Here is an 18,773-nt window from a genome sequence, read left to right on the forward strand (position 1 = left end):
GCAAGAGTACTCCTTTTTTTTTTTTTTTTTTTAATTTTTTTCCTTCTCCCTGTAATCTCACTTTACTCCATCCAATCTCTAATCGGAATATTTCTATTATTAAATTCTATCCGATCGAAGTCTGACTGATTTTTGAAAAGATCTTCTCATACAAGGATTTCCATGTATTATTATCATTTTCAGTATCGTTATTGTGATATTAAGATCGTTTAATAATTTCACTGCAAAAAATGTCAACAAATTTTCTAATCTTCTTTGAAAGCTTCAAGTTGCTTATTAAAGTACGATCAATTTCAAAGATCAATTTGAAATCATCGCTTGGAACGATCAATTCGATAATTAATATCATATTTCGTATCTCCGATTTCGAGAATAGGAATAATTTATTTATTGATGGATTTAACAGGGTAGGCTCGAAAAGATAAGAGAATAAAAAAGAAGTTACACCTTTAAAAAAGAAAAGAAAAGAAAACAGATCGAAATAAATAAATAAGTAAATAAATAAATAAATAATCAGCCGAAAAAAAAATCGCGAGGACATTGCAATGATCTTTATCTCTTCTCGTTTCTTTCAAATCGCCTAAGAAAAAGTTTTTCGAATCCACGTTGGTAAAAGTTTAAATCGTTTTTTTTTTCTTTTTTTTAGGCTAGATCTAAAGTTGATAGGCCACAAAGAAAAAGAAAAGAAAAGAAAAGAAAAAGTAAGGGAGAAAGGAAAAAGAGAGTATATTAGATTTATCAAAGAGTGACGAATATACCTGAAAAGGCGTGTAAAGCGAATGCTTGCCGGGAAATCTTGGAAGTAACTCGTCGTTGTCGTTGATGTCGATGGTCGTCAGATTGAAAAATAGGGTGTCCTCCGTGGTGGTCTCGTCCTTCCCCTCCATACGACCCTAGCCGAAAGTCAGGAGCATCCCAAACGCCCCCCTCGCCGATTACTACGTCATGCTCCTTCTCTCCTTTCGACCGTGGCCCTCCACGGTTGCTCCGAACGCGCATGGGAATTTCTACCTTCTAACTTTTTGACCTTTGACGATCCTACGGTCAAAAGAAAAACAGAAAAAAAAAAACGATAAAAAGATAATTAATTTATTCGATTGATATAACAACAGTTTATTTATTTCTTTATTTATTTATTTTAGTTGTCATTCGTTGCACAATTATAACTGTATCAGACATAAATATTACAAGTTATTGGATATAAATGCAATAGGTATCGGATATACGAATGTAGTATATATATATTTTTTTTTATAATTATTGCGAACTATTAATTATTGTGCAATCGAAGATAAGTAATACGATATTATTTGTTCATTTCTTTTTTCTTCTTTTTTTTTTATTTAAAACTATTGATTTTTTATTCTAAACTATTGATTATCGTACAGTGCATCAATTATAAGTGCGTTGTTATTTATTCATCCTTTCTCTTTTTTCTTCAATTGACAATAATTCCAAAGTATCAATTGTTCTACAACGTGTTGTGCAATATCGAACATATAAGTGAGATTCCTTTTTTGTCGTTTTTCATTTTTTTTTTTTTTTTTAATAATACTTCTTTGAAAACTATCGATTATTTAACGTCGATGCTTTCAAGGATGAGAAAATGTTTTTAAAAATTATTAAACAAAAAAAATAAAAAAATTAGATATAATTATTAACAACGATATTTGCGTAATCACCATCATCGAAAGAGAAAAGAGATTAAAAATGAAAAGTAAAATAATTGATTCGACGATTGAAGAGGATCGTTAGAGAAAAATATGAGAAAAATATAGAAAAACGTGTTTGCAATAACTTAGTAACATTTCTATGTAATAACTTAAATGATATTAAAGTGGTTTGGTATGTGTAGAGAGTGTGATGGATTTAAAAAAGAAACCAATCTCTCTCTCTTTCTCTCTCCTTACACGAGAGAGAGAGAGAGAGAGAGAGAGAGAGATTTGAAAGCAAAAAATTCTCAAACAGTGCACGTTACTCGTCCGCAAATAAATTTTCTCGAGATTTAGAGTTTAATGGCCGTTTTTCTCTTTTTCCTTTTTTCCATTTCCTCTCTTCTTTTTTTTCTTCTTTTTAAAAAAATTTCAATTGTTTTCTTCCTTTTCATTTATTCCTTTCGTTTTAATTTTCTTTTATCTTTTTTTTTTTCAACTTACCCAACGCGATATACATTTAGGAACATTTAAGCTTCTTCCATTTATCTTCTATCTCTTTGGAAGAGTTCTCAAATTGAACCGTATTTTTAGCCATTAAAAAGAGGGCCACTTTTAACGCAGTAGTTGAAAGTACCTGAATCGTTGCACAGTTTCGTAAAAGCCACCGCAAATTCCCCGTCCTTTCGTCCTTCGTCCCTTCGTTCCCTTCTCTGCCCGCTACATCGTCCCCCTCCCCCACCCTCTCCCCTCCTTTACCATTCAACCACCATTTAAAATTTTCGAAACTTTCGACTTTAACATCTCGCGTAATCAAGAGAGCTTTTCTTTCTCAGGTTTTTGCGAGAGAAATAGAGATAACGATAGAGATAGAGAGAAAGATAGAGCAAAAGAGAGAGAAAGAGAGATTTTTACAAAGTTCGCGAAGAAAAGAAAAAGTCTATCGAGTTTCGACTAATCTCATTTTGATTATAATATATTTCTTTTCTCTTTTCTTTTTTTTTTTTTTTTTTTTTTTATAAAATGTCTAAACTTTTTTTCTTCCTTTCTACTTTTTATATAATATATATATATATAATTCTTGTTATATAATTATAATCATATAATTATTAATTTTTCTTCTTTACATAACACATCCTTCACATATCGTGAATATATTCATGTAAAATTGAATTATTTTCAAATGAAATAGAATATAGTTATTATAGATATATCTCGTATATAAACCATCAAAGAGAAATCAAATACGATTGAAAATATTACATCGACGTTTGAATAAATTTTATTAAACGTTCTACAAACGAACAAGTGTGCGCAAACGAGGAGAGATGCAGAAAATATTTACGTGTACGCGTACCTACATGGATAAACATATATATATACACACACATGTAAAAAAAAAAAAAAGAAAGAAAAAGAAAGAAAAGAAGAAAAAAGATTGTAAAACGTAGATGGTGTAATGCGACGATGCGTTATCGTTAATAGGAGAAACTCGGCTTGCAGATTGCGCGGTATACGAAGCAATTATCGATGGTAAACCTTCTATAGGGCGCAAACGCAAACGCAACACGGGAAACTTCGCTTTAACGTCGGAAAACACCATTTGCATTTCTCGGCGATATTCATGAGATTAGACCGAAGCTTCCTATCTCTCTCTCTCTTTCATACATATATATATATATATATATATATATATATATATATATATATATAAGCACAAACGTATGTATAATAATTATCATATTTTATGTATACTCAAAGCATATTTAAATATAACAAGCATAATATATAGGTATATCGTTGATTATATCGATTTATAGAAAAGGAGATTATTTTATCGTTCAAATTGATCGTGACGATTTTATTTTTGTTCGATGACATTTGTAATTTTTTTTTTTTTCTTTTTCTTTTTTCTTTTCGACGCATATAAAAATATTCCATCCGAAGCATTGATATTTTTGATTTTATTACAATGAACGATAGGACATCGTCGATAATTAATATACCCACGGGAAAATGATTGATAAAGTTGACAATATCGTCAACCGATACCCGGATTTATTTATTTTCGTTTTCGATGAATTTTGTTATTCCCGTTATGTTCATAGAGATTTCTGACGGATGATATTTTTTATTTAATTAAACGGATATATAGGATCGTCGATTATCGATGTATTCTTGGAAAGTGATTGCTAAAGTTGATACGTATATGATCAGCTGATTCGTCTATCAATTTAATTTTCTTTTTTATTTCGTTTGTAATTGTCGCATAGCAAAAAATTTTGACGGAGCACATTGTCTATAGGTGCGTGATATTACAAAAAAAAAAAGAGAAGAAAAGAAAAAAAAATAATATATAATCAATAAATATATAATCGATATCCTCGAAAAAAAATTGCTAAAGCCATGGAAAGAAAAATTGTAACGAAGTATTCGCCGTTTAATCAATGCGTCCACGATTTTATTCCTTTTTAATGCGATGAAATTTTTTTAAACAATTATTAAGTAGATTAACAATCGTTGTTCGTAAGGATCGATCGTAATTCGTTATAAGAAGAACATGGAAAGAGAAACACTTCGATGTAACCGATCGTAAACCGAACGTAATTTAAAAAAAAAAAAAAAAAAAAAAAGAGAGACAAAAAGAAGAAAGCAAAAAAGGAAAAAAAAAAGAAAAAAAAATCATCGATGATCATAGATTTTCGATAGTTATCGAATCGCAAAGGATTCATGAAGGAACTTCGTTTAGAACTTCGTTTAGAACTTCGTTAACATTCGATAATCGAAAAGTCCTCTCGATTATCCAATGAAAGGATAAAAGAAAAAGAAAAAAAGAAGAAGAAGAAGAAGAAGAGAAAGGACAAAAGAAAGAAAGAAAGAAAGAAAGAAAAGAAGGAAGGAAGAAAGGAAGGAAGGAAGGAAGGAAGGAAGGAAGAAACGAAATCGAGCCAGTAAGGAAGATTTTTCGAAAGATAATACGGTAAACTCTCAATTTCCCAACGTCGCTCCCAGAAGATTTTCTCTCTCTCTCTCTCTCTATCTCTCTCTTTCTCTCCTTCTCTCTTTCTCTATCTATCTATCTCTCTCTTTTTCTATATACTCCATATCTGGAATTTATCCAGAACGTTGCATCGCTATCGCTATCCTTCTTCGTAACTTCCTATTTTTCTCTTTTAAAAAGTACGTGTATATGTGTGTGTGTGTGTATAGAGTCAAGCTTTTCCTTGCTTTACGGTGGCGTATATTGTGTGTGGGTACGTGTACGTGTGTATATAAGTTTTCACTACACAAATATCTTTTTCCTAGTTTCTTTATAAAGATAACGTTATAAATTCGATCTATATTCGATACGAGTCAAAATTCTTTGAAAGAAGATCCCGGACGGCATAGTAAATCTCAAGTGATATGGACTAACTTTTAATTTTTTAAGTTTGGATAGTATGTAAGAACATTTATCTTTTATCATACTTTATTTTTATTGTAGTATTATAGAGAGAATTGTGTACGAGAAAGAAAGAGAGAGAGAGAGAGAGAGAAAGCACGGTAGCAGAAAATTGAAAATTGATATAAGAAAATATTTCAGAGGAAATTAATTTTTTTGTTCTTTCGTTTATATCTCTACTTTTTTTGTTAACGTAGAATATGTCGCTATTATAAGGAAAGGATTTATGTTTTCCTGTTTAAGATAACGAATTGTCGACATCTTGATAAATGATCTTGAAATCTCTTTCACTAAAAAGGAAATAGAAAAAAGAAAAGAACCAACAAGGATCATAAAATTTATCGTCTCCATTGCAATCCTTTTCCAAGGGTTGTTTGAAATTTTTTAACAAAGAAGTTTTTCCCGATTTTTTTTTTTTTTATATAAAATTGTTTATATTTATTCTTACATTATATATATATATACTATTTATATATTAAGATTTATTATTACTTTATAAATTATTTCTTATATAAAATATAAAAATTTATTTATATATATCGTGTAAAATCGATAGATATATCACAAAAGAAAAAAGATTTTCACGATAGAAGACATTAACGTATAAAAGAGTAATCCGATATAATTCTATGAGAATGCTATCCTAAGGGGGCTAACCGCCATTGTTAATCATGGCGTTAATGGGACTAAAGAGTTAATTAACGTTGCCAAGTCACGAAACTCAAGTTAGTAACAAAGTATTGGAGCGACACAAACGATCGATTAGGTTCCTTAGTAATCTATGTTTAGATAGAACTATGAGATCCTTTGTGATTTTCCTTATTAACGAAACGTACCACCTATAACTCGCTCGTTCAACTCCCACTTGGCCTTCTCTCTCTCTCTCTCTCTCTCTTCTCTATCTTCTCCATCTCTTTACTCTCCTTTCATTTCACAGAACCAAACACTTCTTACCCCGTATAAACATTTTCACCCTTGGGCATTTCTCTTTACTTTCGAAAAGTGAAGATACTGAATAAATTTTCGTTTCGTTGTTGATAACACCCTCATCTCCGATCCAACCCTGTCATCCCCATCGATGCCCACCACCATCGATCTCTATCGATTCGATGGTAATCCTCGAAACGCGATACAAACTCGTCAAATCAGCCACAACATTCTCTTCAAACGAATCGAGTATGCTAATACGATATGTGTGTGTGTGTGTATATGTCTGTCTGTATGTATGTATGTATGTACGTATACCTATGTATGTACATATATAAGTAGTTGAACAAACTTGCAGAGAGAATATTTCTTTCTTTCTTTTTTTCTATTTTTTTCTTTTTTTCTTTGCTTTTCTCCATCCCCTTACATACTCTACGAATTGACAACAAACGAGAGAACGTTTGAGATAGGGAAAAAAAAATATTCCAAGTGCAACAAAAAAAGATCGTCGTACGAATTACGACGTTAAGTTTCGATTGAAAATATTTTTTCTTCCTCTTCTTCTTCTTATTCTTTTTCTTGTTACAAGAAACAGATAGATAGATAGATAGATACTCTTTGATTCGATTTGATTCGACTTCAACGAATTGACTATACTAATACTTATACATACAAGTACTTGGACAAACCTGCAGAAAAATATTTCATTCTCTCTCTCTCTCTCTCTCCTTCTATTTGTTTTTCTTCGCTTTTCTCTCTTCCAACCGTTTACGAATCGACAAAAAAAAAAGAAAGAAAGAAAGATCGTGAAAGAATAACCGTTTGAGATGTGGGAGAAAAGAGGAAGAAGAAAGGAGGAATAAAAGAAAGAAAGAAAGAAAGAAAGAAAGAAGAAGAAAAGAAGTTTCACGCGAGAAGAAAAGAGAAAGATAGTCGTACGAAAATTAGGACGTTTTAAGTATCGATTGAAAACGTTTGTCCGTTTCTTTCGCTTCTTTCTTTCTTTTTCCTGTCTCTCTCTCTCTCTCTCTTTTTTTTTTTCTAACAACAAACAAATCTCTTTGACTCGATTTGATTTGATTCGATTCGACTCGACTCGATTCGATTTGATCAAGAAGAAAATCTAGGATACCGGGAATAGTGAATCTAAATTACCTGTCGAGGGACGAAGTCTACCGGGTTGACGGGAAGTTGATATTTGTCGGCACACGAACTAGAGAGAGAGATAGAACGATAGAGATAGAGATAGAGATAGAGATAGAGATAGAGACAGAGATAGAGAAAGAGATAGAGAAAGATAGAGAGAGATAGAGATAGATAGAGAGAGAAAGAGAGAGGGAAGCTGGATTGACACGTGGACATCGACGACGAGTGCGTAAGCGACGAATACCGATCGATGGGGATAACGCTAAACCCATGCCACTTTGACAGAAACCCCCGAACGATCCGTGTCTCTCTTTAAGTGACGTAATTTCGCTCGTTCAACGCTCCCGATTCGTCGATTAATTCGCTATTAAAAGCGAACGATGGATGGGAGACAGAGAAAGATAGATAGATAGGTAGATAGATAGATAGATAGATAGATAGATAGATAGATAGGTAGGTAGGTAGATAGGTAGATAGATAGATGGTTAGTTAGTTACTTAGATAGATTGATAGAGAGAGAGAGAGAGAGAGAGAGAGAGAGAGAAGCATGCTCTAATCAGTTTCTATTCTAATCAGTAACCCTCTTATATCCTTCCTTCCTTCCTTCTGCCCTTTTTGTTATTTTTTGTTTCTTTCTTTTTCTTTCTTTTTCCTTTTCTTTTCTCTCTCTCTCTTTTTTTTTGTTCTTTTTTTACTTCTCCCTCCAATATCTCTCCCACACCCTCGTAATTTTACGATACTTAATAGTTTTCTTAGGATTGTTTCGAAAAGTGCTTTCGTTAAAACTTTAAACTTATCGTTATCGCGACATTTTCGAAGTCAATTTATACGGGACGGGAATAGAAGTTTCTTATCTCTCTCTCTCTCTCTCTCTCTTTTTTTTTTGTTTTTTTTTCTATCATATATATATATATATATATATATATATATATATATATGTGTGTGTGTCACGCGCGCCCACGATCTCTTTTTGGTTGTCCCTTTTCTTTTCTTCTCTGTGTGAAACTCTTCCTTTAGCTGTGTGAAAATGCGAACAACATTTTTTTTCCTTTCTTCCTTTTTTTTTCGTTTTGTTTTCTTTTCTTTTTCTCTTTCACAGAGAAACTAAGTTTTTATTTGAGATGAAAATTTTAACTGTTGCCTTTCCCCTTATTTTCTTCTCTCGTTCCTATCTTCATTTAATGGCCATCGATTATTCTCCTAGACTTAGGAGAACATTCTTGCTTTGACAGTAACTACGGTCTTGTCCTCGATAAAACGACTGTTCTCTCTCTCTCTCTCTCTCTCTCTCTCTCTCTCTCTCTCTATCTCTCTCTGTCTCTTTCTTCTCTCTGTGTGTGTGTGTGTGTGTCTAGGTTACCCTAAAACTTCCACGGTCAAACCCTCATGTTCCAAAGAGTTTCCTAGTTTCCATACTTGATAACATTTATGTAAATTAGTATAGATAGTAAAATATTAGTATGGATAGTAAATTTAGATAGATATATTTATTGTAAGTATAACCGAAGTTGATAAAGAGAGAGAGAGAGAGAGAGGGGATTACAATATTAAAAAAAAAAGAATAGAATAAAAAAGCAAGAAAAAAAATTATCACAAAAATATGAGAGGGAATTATTTCGTAAAAATGAAGGAATAATAATAATCATTAATAACAATTAAAATAATAATAATAATAATTGTAATAATTTAAATATTATAATAATCTAAAACTAGATCGCGAAAAAGATTTATTATCTCTAGTGTGTAATTTAAAATGCAATTAATCGATGCAATCGTCGATAATCGCATTGCTTATAATTATTATATAAAGAGGATATAAGAAAGGACGTATTAGGATCGATTTCTTTTTCTTTTTTCGATTTTACTACTTTCTGATTTATTGTTCTTTTTTTCTTCTTCTTACAAGGAAAGTTCGTCAAAAAAAAAAAAAAGAAGAAAATATAAAAAAAAGAAAATAGCGCGACATTATCTCTAAATTCAGATGATAATTAATATGGATCACGTTCTGGACTCTACGTAATTGAAACTACTAACGATATCGACCTTTGGTATTCATTTTTTCATTTCTTTTTTCCCCCTTTTTGCTTTTTATTTTCTTTTTTATTTTTTTTTTGTCGCATCTCTCTATCTTACGCTCCTCCCACGCAATAGTAATTTCCAACGCGTTAAGCTCGCTTTTTTCTCTCCTTTTTATTTGTTTTTCTCTGTTTCTTTTTTTTTTCTTTATTTCTTTTTTTTTTTTCTTTTCATTTTCACCCATGTCACCATTTCAATGCGCGATGGTAAATATTTTTCTCGGACAGATCGGTAGCAGATTGTTTCCAATGTTCAAGCGACATTTTACGATAATGCTTTTGAAAAGAGAGCCCCAAGAAAAATATTGTTTTAGGTACGTTTCTTTCTCTCTCTCTCTCTCTCTCTTTTTCTTTTTCTTTTTGTTTACTTATCTTTCTCTATTCTTGATTTTCTTCTACAGTTTGTCAGGAACGAATTAAAAAAATTTCTTTCTCCTCTCTTTCTCTCTCTTTCTTTTTCTTTCTTTTTTTTTTTTTTTTAATTTATTTAATAATACTGTATTAAACGATATTCAAGAGTTTGGAGAACGGAGAATGAAATTAAGCTAACACTATCGATCATTTTTTATAATTCTATTATAAAAGGGATACACCCACGTGTAATAGGATAATAATAAGTATATTAGAATACGAGGTAGATACTTATATTAACACCTATTATCCCTGCAAAAAAGTGCGAGCTTACATTTTGATATCCCTGATATTACTGATTAAAAATTTATTGAAAGGATTCTAGTTTAATTAATCGTCTAGATAAAAGTTTAATAATTTTATTGCCCTTTTATAAATTTTCTGATAACGTCGCCAATATTATCTAATTGAGATATTTCGTTAAAAAAAAAAAAAAAAAAAAAAAAATTCTAATCGAGTTAACAAGCCTGATTATAATAGATATCCAAATGAGAAATCTGAAGAATCTTATATTTCATTTCATTCAACGAAACAAAATGAAATGGAATGAAATAAAATAACTTTAATCATCACGAATTGAGTTATAAAATAAAGTGAATTTTTTGCCATAGATTTCTCTCATAGATCATTTTAAGAGATTTCGATGTTAAATGAATGCCTCGATTTAATTAATTGTCTGATTAAAAAGTTCAATACATTGGCGACTAATTTTTTCTTTAAAAAAAAAAAAAAAAAAAAAAAAGAGAGAGAGAGAAAAGGAAGAACGACAATAACAATATCTCGTTTCAATTTTTACTAATAAGATTAGAATAAAAGAAAAGAAAACGAAATAAAATAAAGTCAATATTTTCTCTCGTAGAAGATTTTTTAAGAAAGCACTAACGTTCGATTTCGATAAAACCGAGAGAAACGAACGGTTTATCGAAAGAAACGTCAAATACACAAACACTTTTTCTCGTAAGATAAGACAAAGAGCAATCGAGTGTTCAAAGTTGGAGTGGCGGATGACAAATTCGACGTTTCGTGGTTGGCTTAGAGGGGTTGTAAGATATCCAAGTTCGATCGACACGCTCGCTTAGGTATCCGCTTGTCTACTACTGAATCGTGTGTATAAAAAAGGAAAGAAAAGAAGAGGAAAGAAAGGAAAAAAAAGATAGAAAGAAAAAAAATATTATTTACATGAATCAAAGTGTATATAGAATAGTGTATAAAGAACGTATATATACAAGTGTGACACATATATGCTAGCAAGTGCTGAAAGAGAAAAAAAGAAAGAAAGAAAGAAAGAAAGAAAAATAAAATGAAATAAAATAAAATAAAATAAAATAAAATAAAATAAAATTTTGAAATATCCAACGAGCAAAAGAGAAAAATAAATAATAATTTTCATTGATCAACGAAACGTGTAATAAAAAAATAAAAAGAGGAAAGAGAAACGAAAGTAAAGGAAAAAAAAATGTAAAATAAATATGACCGGCTGAATTTACGAAATTGGATGTTTAAAAAAAAAAAAAAGAAAATAAAATAAAATAAAAGAAGAAAGGGAAAAAGGAAAAAATTCAAAATTTCGATATTAGCTATATTCAAACGTTCGATCGGATATTTTATATATATACTGTCATTTGCAGGCAATATATATACATATATGTATGTATGTATATATGTATGTATCGAACAGATATCGAAGGTTAAAATTTTGTCGATAGAAGGTACTCGGAAACACGTGATTTCGAAGAGTGATCAAATTAAAGGACCGATCAATTATGTTTTCGTTTTCGACTGAAAACCGAGCAGAAAAGGTAGATTTTTTAATACATACACCTACACCTATGCAAATGGTCTATCTGTATCTATGTATGTATTTATGTATGTATATAGGTGTTAGCGAACATATATCGAAGAGATGGATGATGAGGGAATACAATTTTGGGTAGGGAATCGATAAATGGCGAACACCATTTGCTGTCCTTTAAACGACGTATCGAGAGTGCATTCGGCTTCGTTCTACTTTTTCATCGAGAGAAAGAGAGAGAGAGAGAGAGAGAGAGAGAGAGAGAGAGAGAGAGAGAGAGAGAGAGAGAGAGAGAGAAGGGACATCGTATTATCGATCATATAAAACACGATCAAATTATTACATATGTATGTACATATGTCGAAAGCATACACATAAATACAATGACATTTTTCGCATATAAATAATTTTAATGTGACAAAAAAAAAGAGGAGAAAAAAAATATTTGTGTGTGTGTGTGTGTGTGTGTAAAGGAACAAGATAGATGCTAACAATAATATTGGATTTGGCCAATAAGAGTGATGTCAGAATTTCTCATAAAAAATGTCAATATTGTTTATTTAGATATGAAATACTGAAACCTGCCTGACTGAACAAGATACGACTGCAGTGTTATTTATATCTACATGTGAAGTACTGAAAGTTTTCGATAAATAAAAAAAAAAAAAAAGAAAAAAAAATATGAAAAAGATAAAATCGTATAATGTTAATTCATTTGGATGTAAAGTATTAAACATTCCTTTCTTTCTTCTTTCTTCTTTTTCTTTTTTATCTCCAACAAGAAACAATAAGATACAAAGTTTATTTTTTTTGTTTGTTTTTTTTTTTTTTTTATTTAAAATAACGCACGTTCTTTTATTATTTGCACAGATAGAAAATATTAAAAATTTTCGATAAAAACGTTCCTATATACTGTTCTTCATTCGGATATTAAATATCGAACATTTGCAAATAAAAATATATAAACATACTGATAGTATTGCTTATTTAAAAATAATATTATATACTTAAAAATATTAATAGTTCGCGTTATTTATTCAGATATGAAATATTGAAGATTTTCGATTAAAAAAAAAATAAATAAAATAATAATAATAATAAACAAATAAATAAATAATCACTTATGAAAGACGAATATCTTCCATTTCTTTACTCTATCTTTTTTTTCTTTTAATAAAACCCATCAAGCAAAATCCATCAGGCGTTAATAAAACGATCTTTCTTTCTTTCTTTTTTTTCTTATTTCACATTTTTTTTCTTTTCTTTTAAATCTATCAAACATCACATGTTAATAAATCAATACACGAACACATATTACACAAAATACTGACTAAACGAACGATTTCAACCTTATAAAGGAAAATTATCATTGGAAAATGCGATAAAAATCTCCGATCTATACGTTTAATGTATAGAAAAACGCTGACACAAGCAACCCACATAATTTCTTAGAAAATACCACCACCCCCGTCACGTTGAATCAGCAAAAGGAAAGAAAAAAAAAAGAAAAGAAAAGAAGAAGAAGAAGGGGAAAAAAAAGGAAAAAAGTGTTCCCAGCTTTTTATACACATATGTGAACACGTACATGTACACTTACACGTACACGAACATACTATATATATATATATATAGACGATACTTCTATCGTATGTACATATGTACTTGAATATATAAGTATAAGGTCTAGCCTTACTAATACACTTTAAAACGAATGACAAGTAGTATCGGCGACGTCGAGTAGTCGAGGCGACAAAAACATCGTTTTTCTTCTACGACTACTAGCTATACCGATATCACCGTATAAAATTCTTAGAAACGACGTGGCGCACAGCATGTAACCCCCTTTTTCTTTCCTTTTCTTTTTTCTTCTGAGATCGAGGAAGAGTTCATTCATAAAAATACGACGTTATCTGATAGGAAAGAAAGAAATAATAATAATAAGAAAAAAAAACAATAATTGATGTTATAAAAACGAAACAATTATGGATTCTTAACTTTGTGATTATATCTATTATCGGATAAATTAAATTATTTTATATTTCTATCGGGTGATCGATATTAATTCTTTTCTCTTTTTTTTTCTTTTGTTAGGTTTTTTTTTTTTTTCTTTATTTTTTTTCCTTCTTTCGGAAATAATTAATAGACTCGTACGATCGATATGGGATAATTTTTGCATCGACAAGAAGTTATTATAATAAATTTCTTAGTTACGTATTTATATCGGTTTTTTATTTTTGAATGTATCTAATTATCTTATATATACATATATTATATATAAATTAAAAAAAATATATATATAATATTAATTAATGAACTACCAATTATCTTATACACACACACGCACACACACGTATGTATACACACTTATTTAAAATCTCATGTTCATCGAATAAACGAAATTATTAGAAAATAAATAATGTATGAATTTAATAAAAAAAAAATTCATCATTCGTTTCGGGCGATCGATTTTTTCTTTTCTCTTTTATATATATATATTTTTTTACTTTTTTTCGTCATAATTGTTATATCCGCGTAATCGATTAAAATAATTTTATCCTAAGAAAAACAAAAAAAATATATAACTTTATTTATATATCCAATACTTATTTTCGAATCGATACTCGATAAATATTGGTTTCTCTTTTTCTTTTTTTCTTTTTCTCTTAATATACCTAATAGTTATAATCATTCAAACCCTCTTATCTCTTAATTGTGCGATTCGAGTGATCCATCTTATTTTATCTTAACTTTTCGAGAGACTATGACGAAGTAGTCTCGTTTAGTTCTTGATACGAGGTAATAAGAAACGACGAGAAAAAAAAAGGAAAAAGAAAGAGAGAGAGAGAGAGAGAGAGAGAGAGAAGGGAAGATTTTAGTGTCGGATCAGCCATCTACCATTTCCCCTTAATACAGCTTCCATATAGATGATGGATTATCTATCGGAAAAAATTCTTTCGTTATCGTCTTTGATTCGTCATAAAATGATCTATCTTTTTCATTCGATTTAACATTCGTAAGCATATTCGAAATTATTTGTTCGCATTGTCTTCGAGCTTCGATTAGATGCGCGATTTTATTCCGTCAAATTTAGAATTTAGATGCGATTGAGCTAGATATTTGTTTTTTTGCAAACAAAAATTTTATAAGATCGTATTGGAAGAAGAATATCATGTCAACACTGTCTTACTTGATAATGATTCATTTTTTATATTAAAAAGACAAAAATAAATAAATAAAAGAAAATTAAAAAAAAGAAAAAAAAAAAGGAAAGAATTTTTCGTTCAATTCAAGGATTCATTCTCACACGAGAGAGTTGATTGTTATTTTAACTACGATTAATATTATTTTACAAGGAATATAATTTACAAAGTGTCACAATTAAGGAACAAATTATTTATATTAATAAGTATTTTCTATCATACAAATTTTGTATACTTATAAATAACTACGTTCATATAATTAGTTGTATTATTAGTATGATTTAATGTATTATTGTATAATTAGTTGTGCAATTATTTTATAATTAGTTAAAAGCTCTTTCCATATATAAATACGCACACACACACACACACACACACACACACACACACACACACACACACACACACACACACACACACACACACACATATTTATAATTGGTTGAAATATGAAGAGGATTTATATTTAAATACGTCTCAATGCGTACTAATTGAAACATTATCGGAATTGAGATGAAAATGAGGGGCAACTATAGCGATCACGGACGAAGAAAGATAGACGTATGTAAGTTCTGTTCTAATTCGTCGTATTTAAAAAAAGAAGAAGAAAAAAAAAGTGTGTGTATTCGTGCGAAAGGGGTAACACAGTTCGAACTGGTATAATATTTCTTGGAGCATGAAATCGAAGCGAAGCATTAAAGGTTAACGCTCTAATGTACGTACAAGGAAATACACAGAGTGAAAAAGAGAGAGAGAGAGAGAGAGAGAGCAAAGAAAGGAAAGAGAGAAAGAGAAAGAGAGAGAGAGAGAGAGAAGGAGGAGGTGCATTATACCATGCCTAGAGTTGTACGATGCAACGACGAGGGCGGTTGCTGCGCGTGACGTAGCAAAATTAACTATGCATTTTTTTGCTCGTCACGGCAAGCACGACAAAAGAGCGGTCGACTGGTAAATCGTATATCCAAGTTGAGAATGTTGCTTACAATGCTGCTTCGTGGAAATTATATAGGATATTACCTTTGTCTTTATCATTTTCAACCCTCCCTCTCTCTCTCTCTCTCTCTCTCTGTCTCTCGCAACAACAAACTTACTCAGTCTTTTACTTTTCTTATTAATGAAGGAAAAAAAAAGAGAGAGAGAGAGAGAGAGATCTCTTTGCTTTTTGATTTTTCTCTATCAAAAGAAAAAAAGAAAAGGAAAAAGTATGGAAAAAGAAAGATTGATGATAAAAAAAAAAGAATAGATAAATCCGATTGTTATATATGTCAATCGGTTAGATAATGATTAACAATAACGAATTCGATATTAATGATGACGATGATGATAATGCAATCTTTTGTTCCTTAGAAAAATTGCTTTTTTAAAAGAGTCGATGAAATAGTGAAAAGGACTAATGGAATAAATGATTCGTGAAAGTAGATGAAAATTCTAGGAAGATTGCGAGGACTATTTTTTAGGTAAAATTTTGCCAAAAGAGGAAGAGAGAAAAAAGAGAAAGGAGAGAAAAAAAGGAAAAGGAGCAGCAAACGGAGGGGAGGGAGAAAAAGAGAAAAAGACGGAAATTTACGTTAGACACGCGAGGTCGAGTACCCGGAAGAAGTTAACGGTGGCTTATATACGTCAAAGGGGTCATCCCCTGAGGGGTAGAGGGGTGGGTGGTATTAAAATTCAGCTTGCGTTACCGTCATACGCAAAAAAGAGAAAGACAGAGAGATAGACAGAGAGATAGACAGAGAGATAGGCAGACAGAGGTTGAGCGAAAAAAATGGACCAAAAAAAAAAAAGAAAAGAAAAAATTATTCTAGACGACCTCAAAAATTTCTGGATCGACCAAAAGTCTACCAAGCTTATTCGTTGGTTTTATAATTTGAGAGGGATAGAGAAAGAAAAAAAAAAAAAAGAAAAAGAAAAAAGAAAGAAAAGAAGATTAATCTAAAAAGTCTCGAGAGTAGAATGAAGAATACATAATTGATTCGTTGAAAATCATCTGAAAACTTTTTGCCCATCCTATCCAGATGAATAACTTGTGAAAGTGATCCTCGAAGGACAGTTATCAGTTATAATTAAGTTGTATTTACGTAGACGAGAAGGGTAGCTTCTACGATAAGGACATAAACGATATGGGTCCATCTAGAAGCTGCGACGAACTTGATATTTACCTAACGTTTGTATGAATTTCAGATGAAACTTCATCGACCTATGTGCACATGTATATATATATACACACACACATTATACATGGAAGCTATTTCTCTACTTGGTAATAAGCATTCAGGAAAAGAGAGGGAGAGGGAGAGAGAGAGAGAGATAAATGAAGATAAGAAGAAGATAGAGACGACAAAATGATCAAAGTAAATGTTTGCGACAATAAATTTCAATTAGATAATGTTAATGTACTAATAAAAAAAAGTTTGAATAGATGTTAATAATTAAAATTATATTATCTCGTGATATTTATCATTAAATATATATATATATGCGAAGAAAGAAATGCGATAAAGTAAACTATTTATATGCGAACATAAATTTTAATTTCATAACGTAAACGTCCTAGTATAAAACTTGAACAAATTTATATTATTAAAATACTCTTTCGGCATAGTTCTTCTATTATAGTTATTACCAACATAAAAAAGAAAAGAAATTGTGTATGTATGTGTGCATCTGTGCGTCCATGTATATAAGTATGTATATACGTATGTGTGTATATATGTATGTTTTGAGAGTTTACGTGTACAAATTTATGTTTCCTTTCATCACTCCTTTCATTTTTAAAGCCTATTTACGTTTACTCTTCGAAGTCTCGTAAAGAACAATAACGTTAGTATAGAGTAAAATAGATAGATAGATACATAGATAGATAGAGAGAGAGAGAGAGAGAGATAAAGATAGAGATAGATAGATAAATAGAGAAAGAGAGAGAGAGAGAGAGAAGCTCATATTTTTGGGCTAAAGAGAGAGAGAGAGAGAGAGAAAGGACGAGATAGAGCGAAAGAGTAATGGAAGTAGAAGTGAGTAGTAGGGTTCGAGGTTAGAGGTCGGAGGTTGGTAGGTCGAAATGAACGCGAACGTAAAAGTTAAAAGTTCGTCGAACAAGTGGAAAGTCCAAACGCGGCTGCTAGAAGAAATTTACGGCACAGCTGACGCTATTGAAAATGCCATGCCGCTCCATAGCTACCACCACCGCCAATATCCCTTAGAACCATCGGACTGGTCAAAGTTACGTTTTCGTTTTTCGCGAGAGAGAAAGAGAAAGAGAGAGTTAGAGAGAGAGAGTTAGAGAGGAGAACGAAAATAGGAGAGTAATAGAAAAATAATAGTAAAAGAGAGAGAGAGAGAGAGAGAGAAAATTAGAATTGTGCAATTAATTAAAGGGCGAAGAGAAGGAAGGAAAAAATGTTGAATCTCATTCGTAGTTTATTAAAACAAAATTTTATACATCGTTTCTATGCTTATGTTTCCCTAATTTTTTCTAAATGCGAAAGTTAAAATATTGTAGGATCATTCTTTATAATATTTCTTTTCGAACGAGTGAATGAGTGAGTGAGTGAATGAAAGAGTGAGAAAGATAGGGGGGGAGAGAGAGAGAGAGAGAGAGAGAGAGAGAGAGAGAAGGAAAATCTCCTCTCGTTAGTTGCTTTACAAGCACGGTAAAAAAGCTTTTTAAAAGTTTTAAACGAGAATAACGGGCATGGTGTCGTTGTTGTTTAGCGTACAACACGTTTCGTTTAAATAATATGTACATTATTTTTTTTCTGTTTTTTCCCCTCTTTTTTATTTTGTTTTTTTTTCCCCTTTTCTTTTTCTTTAAATTTTTTTTTTTAGATGAAAACGCGCGATTACAATACGAGTAGCGCGAGTATTTTCATGCATTGGAAAAAAGGAAATAAAAAAAGAATTTTTTTTCTCGTCATCGTTTCGATAATTCAACATATTTTCTTTGTAGGTAACTATAATAACAACAATAATAACAACAACAATAATAATAACATATAACAATGTAATGATAATCATGATTTTTGGATTGAATTTTGTTAATTAATTCAATAATGGTATTTTCTATACGCATGTAACATTAATAATAATTAATAATAATAATAATAATAATAATAATAATAATAATAATAA

The 18,773-nt window shown here is 30.6% G+C and overlaps 1 protein-coding gene across 10 annotated transcripts in view; it reads right to left on the bottom strand.

Moving 5' to 3' along the window:
* LOC127064224 (5-hydroxytryptamine receptor 1) overlaps positions 1-18,773 on the bottom strand; it is a 126,459-nt gene that overhangs the window by 72,646 nt on the left and 35,040 nt on the right. For all 10 annotated transcript variants that reach the window (XM_050994960.1, XM_050994950.1, XM_050994951.1 and 7 more), the window contains one exon: positions 759-1,038. In XM_050994960.1, the coding sequence (XP_050850917.1) occupies positions 759-887 (129 nt within the window). In that variant the 5' untranslated portion in view covers positions 888-1,038. The remainder of the gene's footprint in view (positions 1-758; positions 1,039-18,773) is intronic.

Source organism: Vespula vulgaris, chromosome 5 (genome assembly GCF_905475345.1).
Source record: "Vespula vulgaris chromosome 5, iyVesVulg1.1, whole genome shotgun sequence".
In the NCBI taxonomy this organism is placed as follows: domain Eukaryota; kingdom Metazoa; phylum Arthropoda; class Insecta; order Hymenoptera; family Vespidae; genus Vespula; species Vespula vulgaris.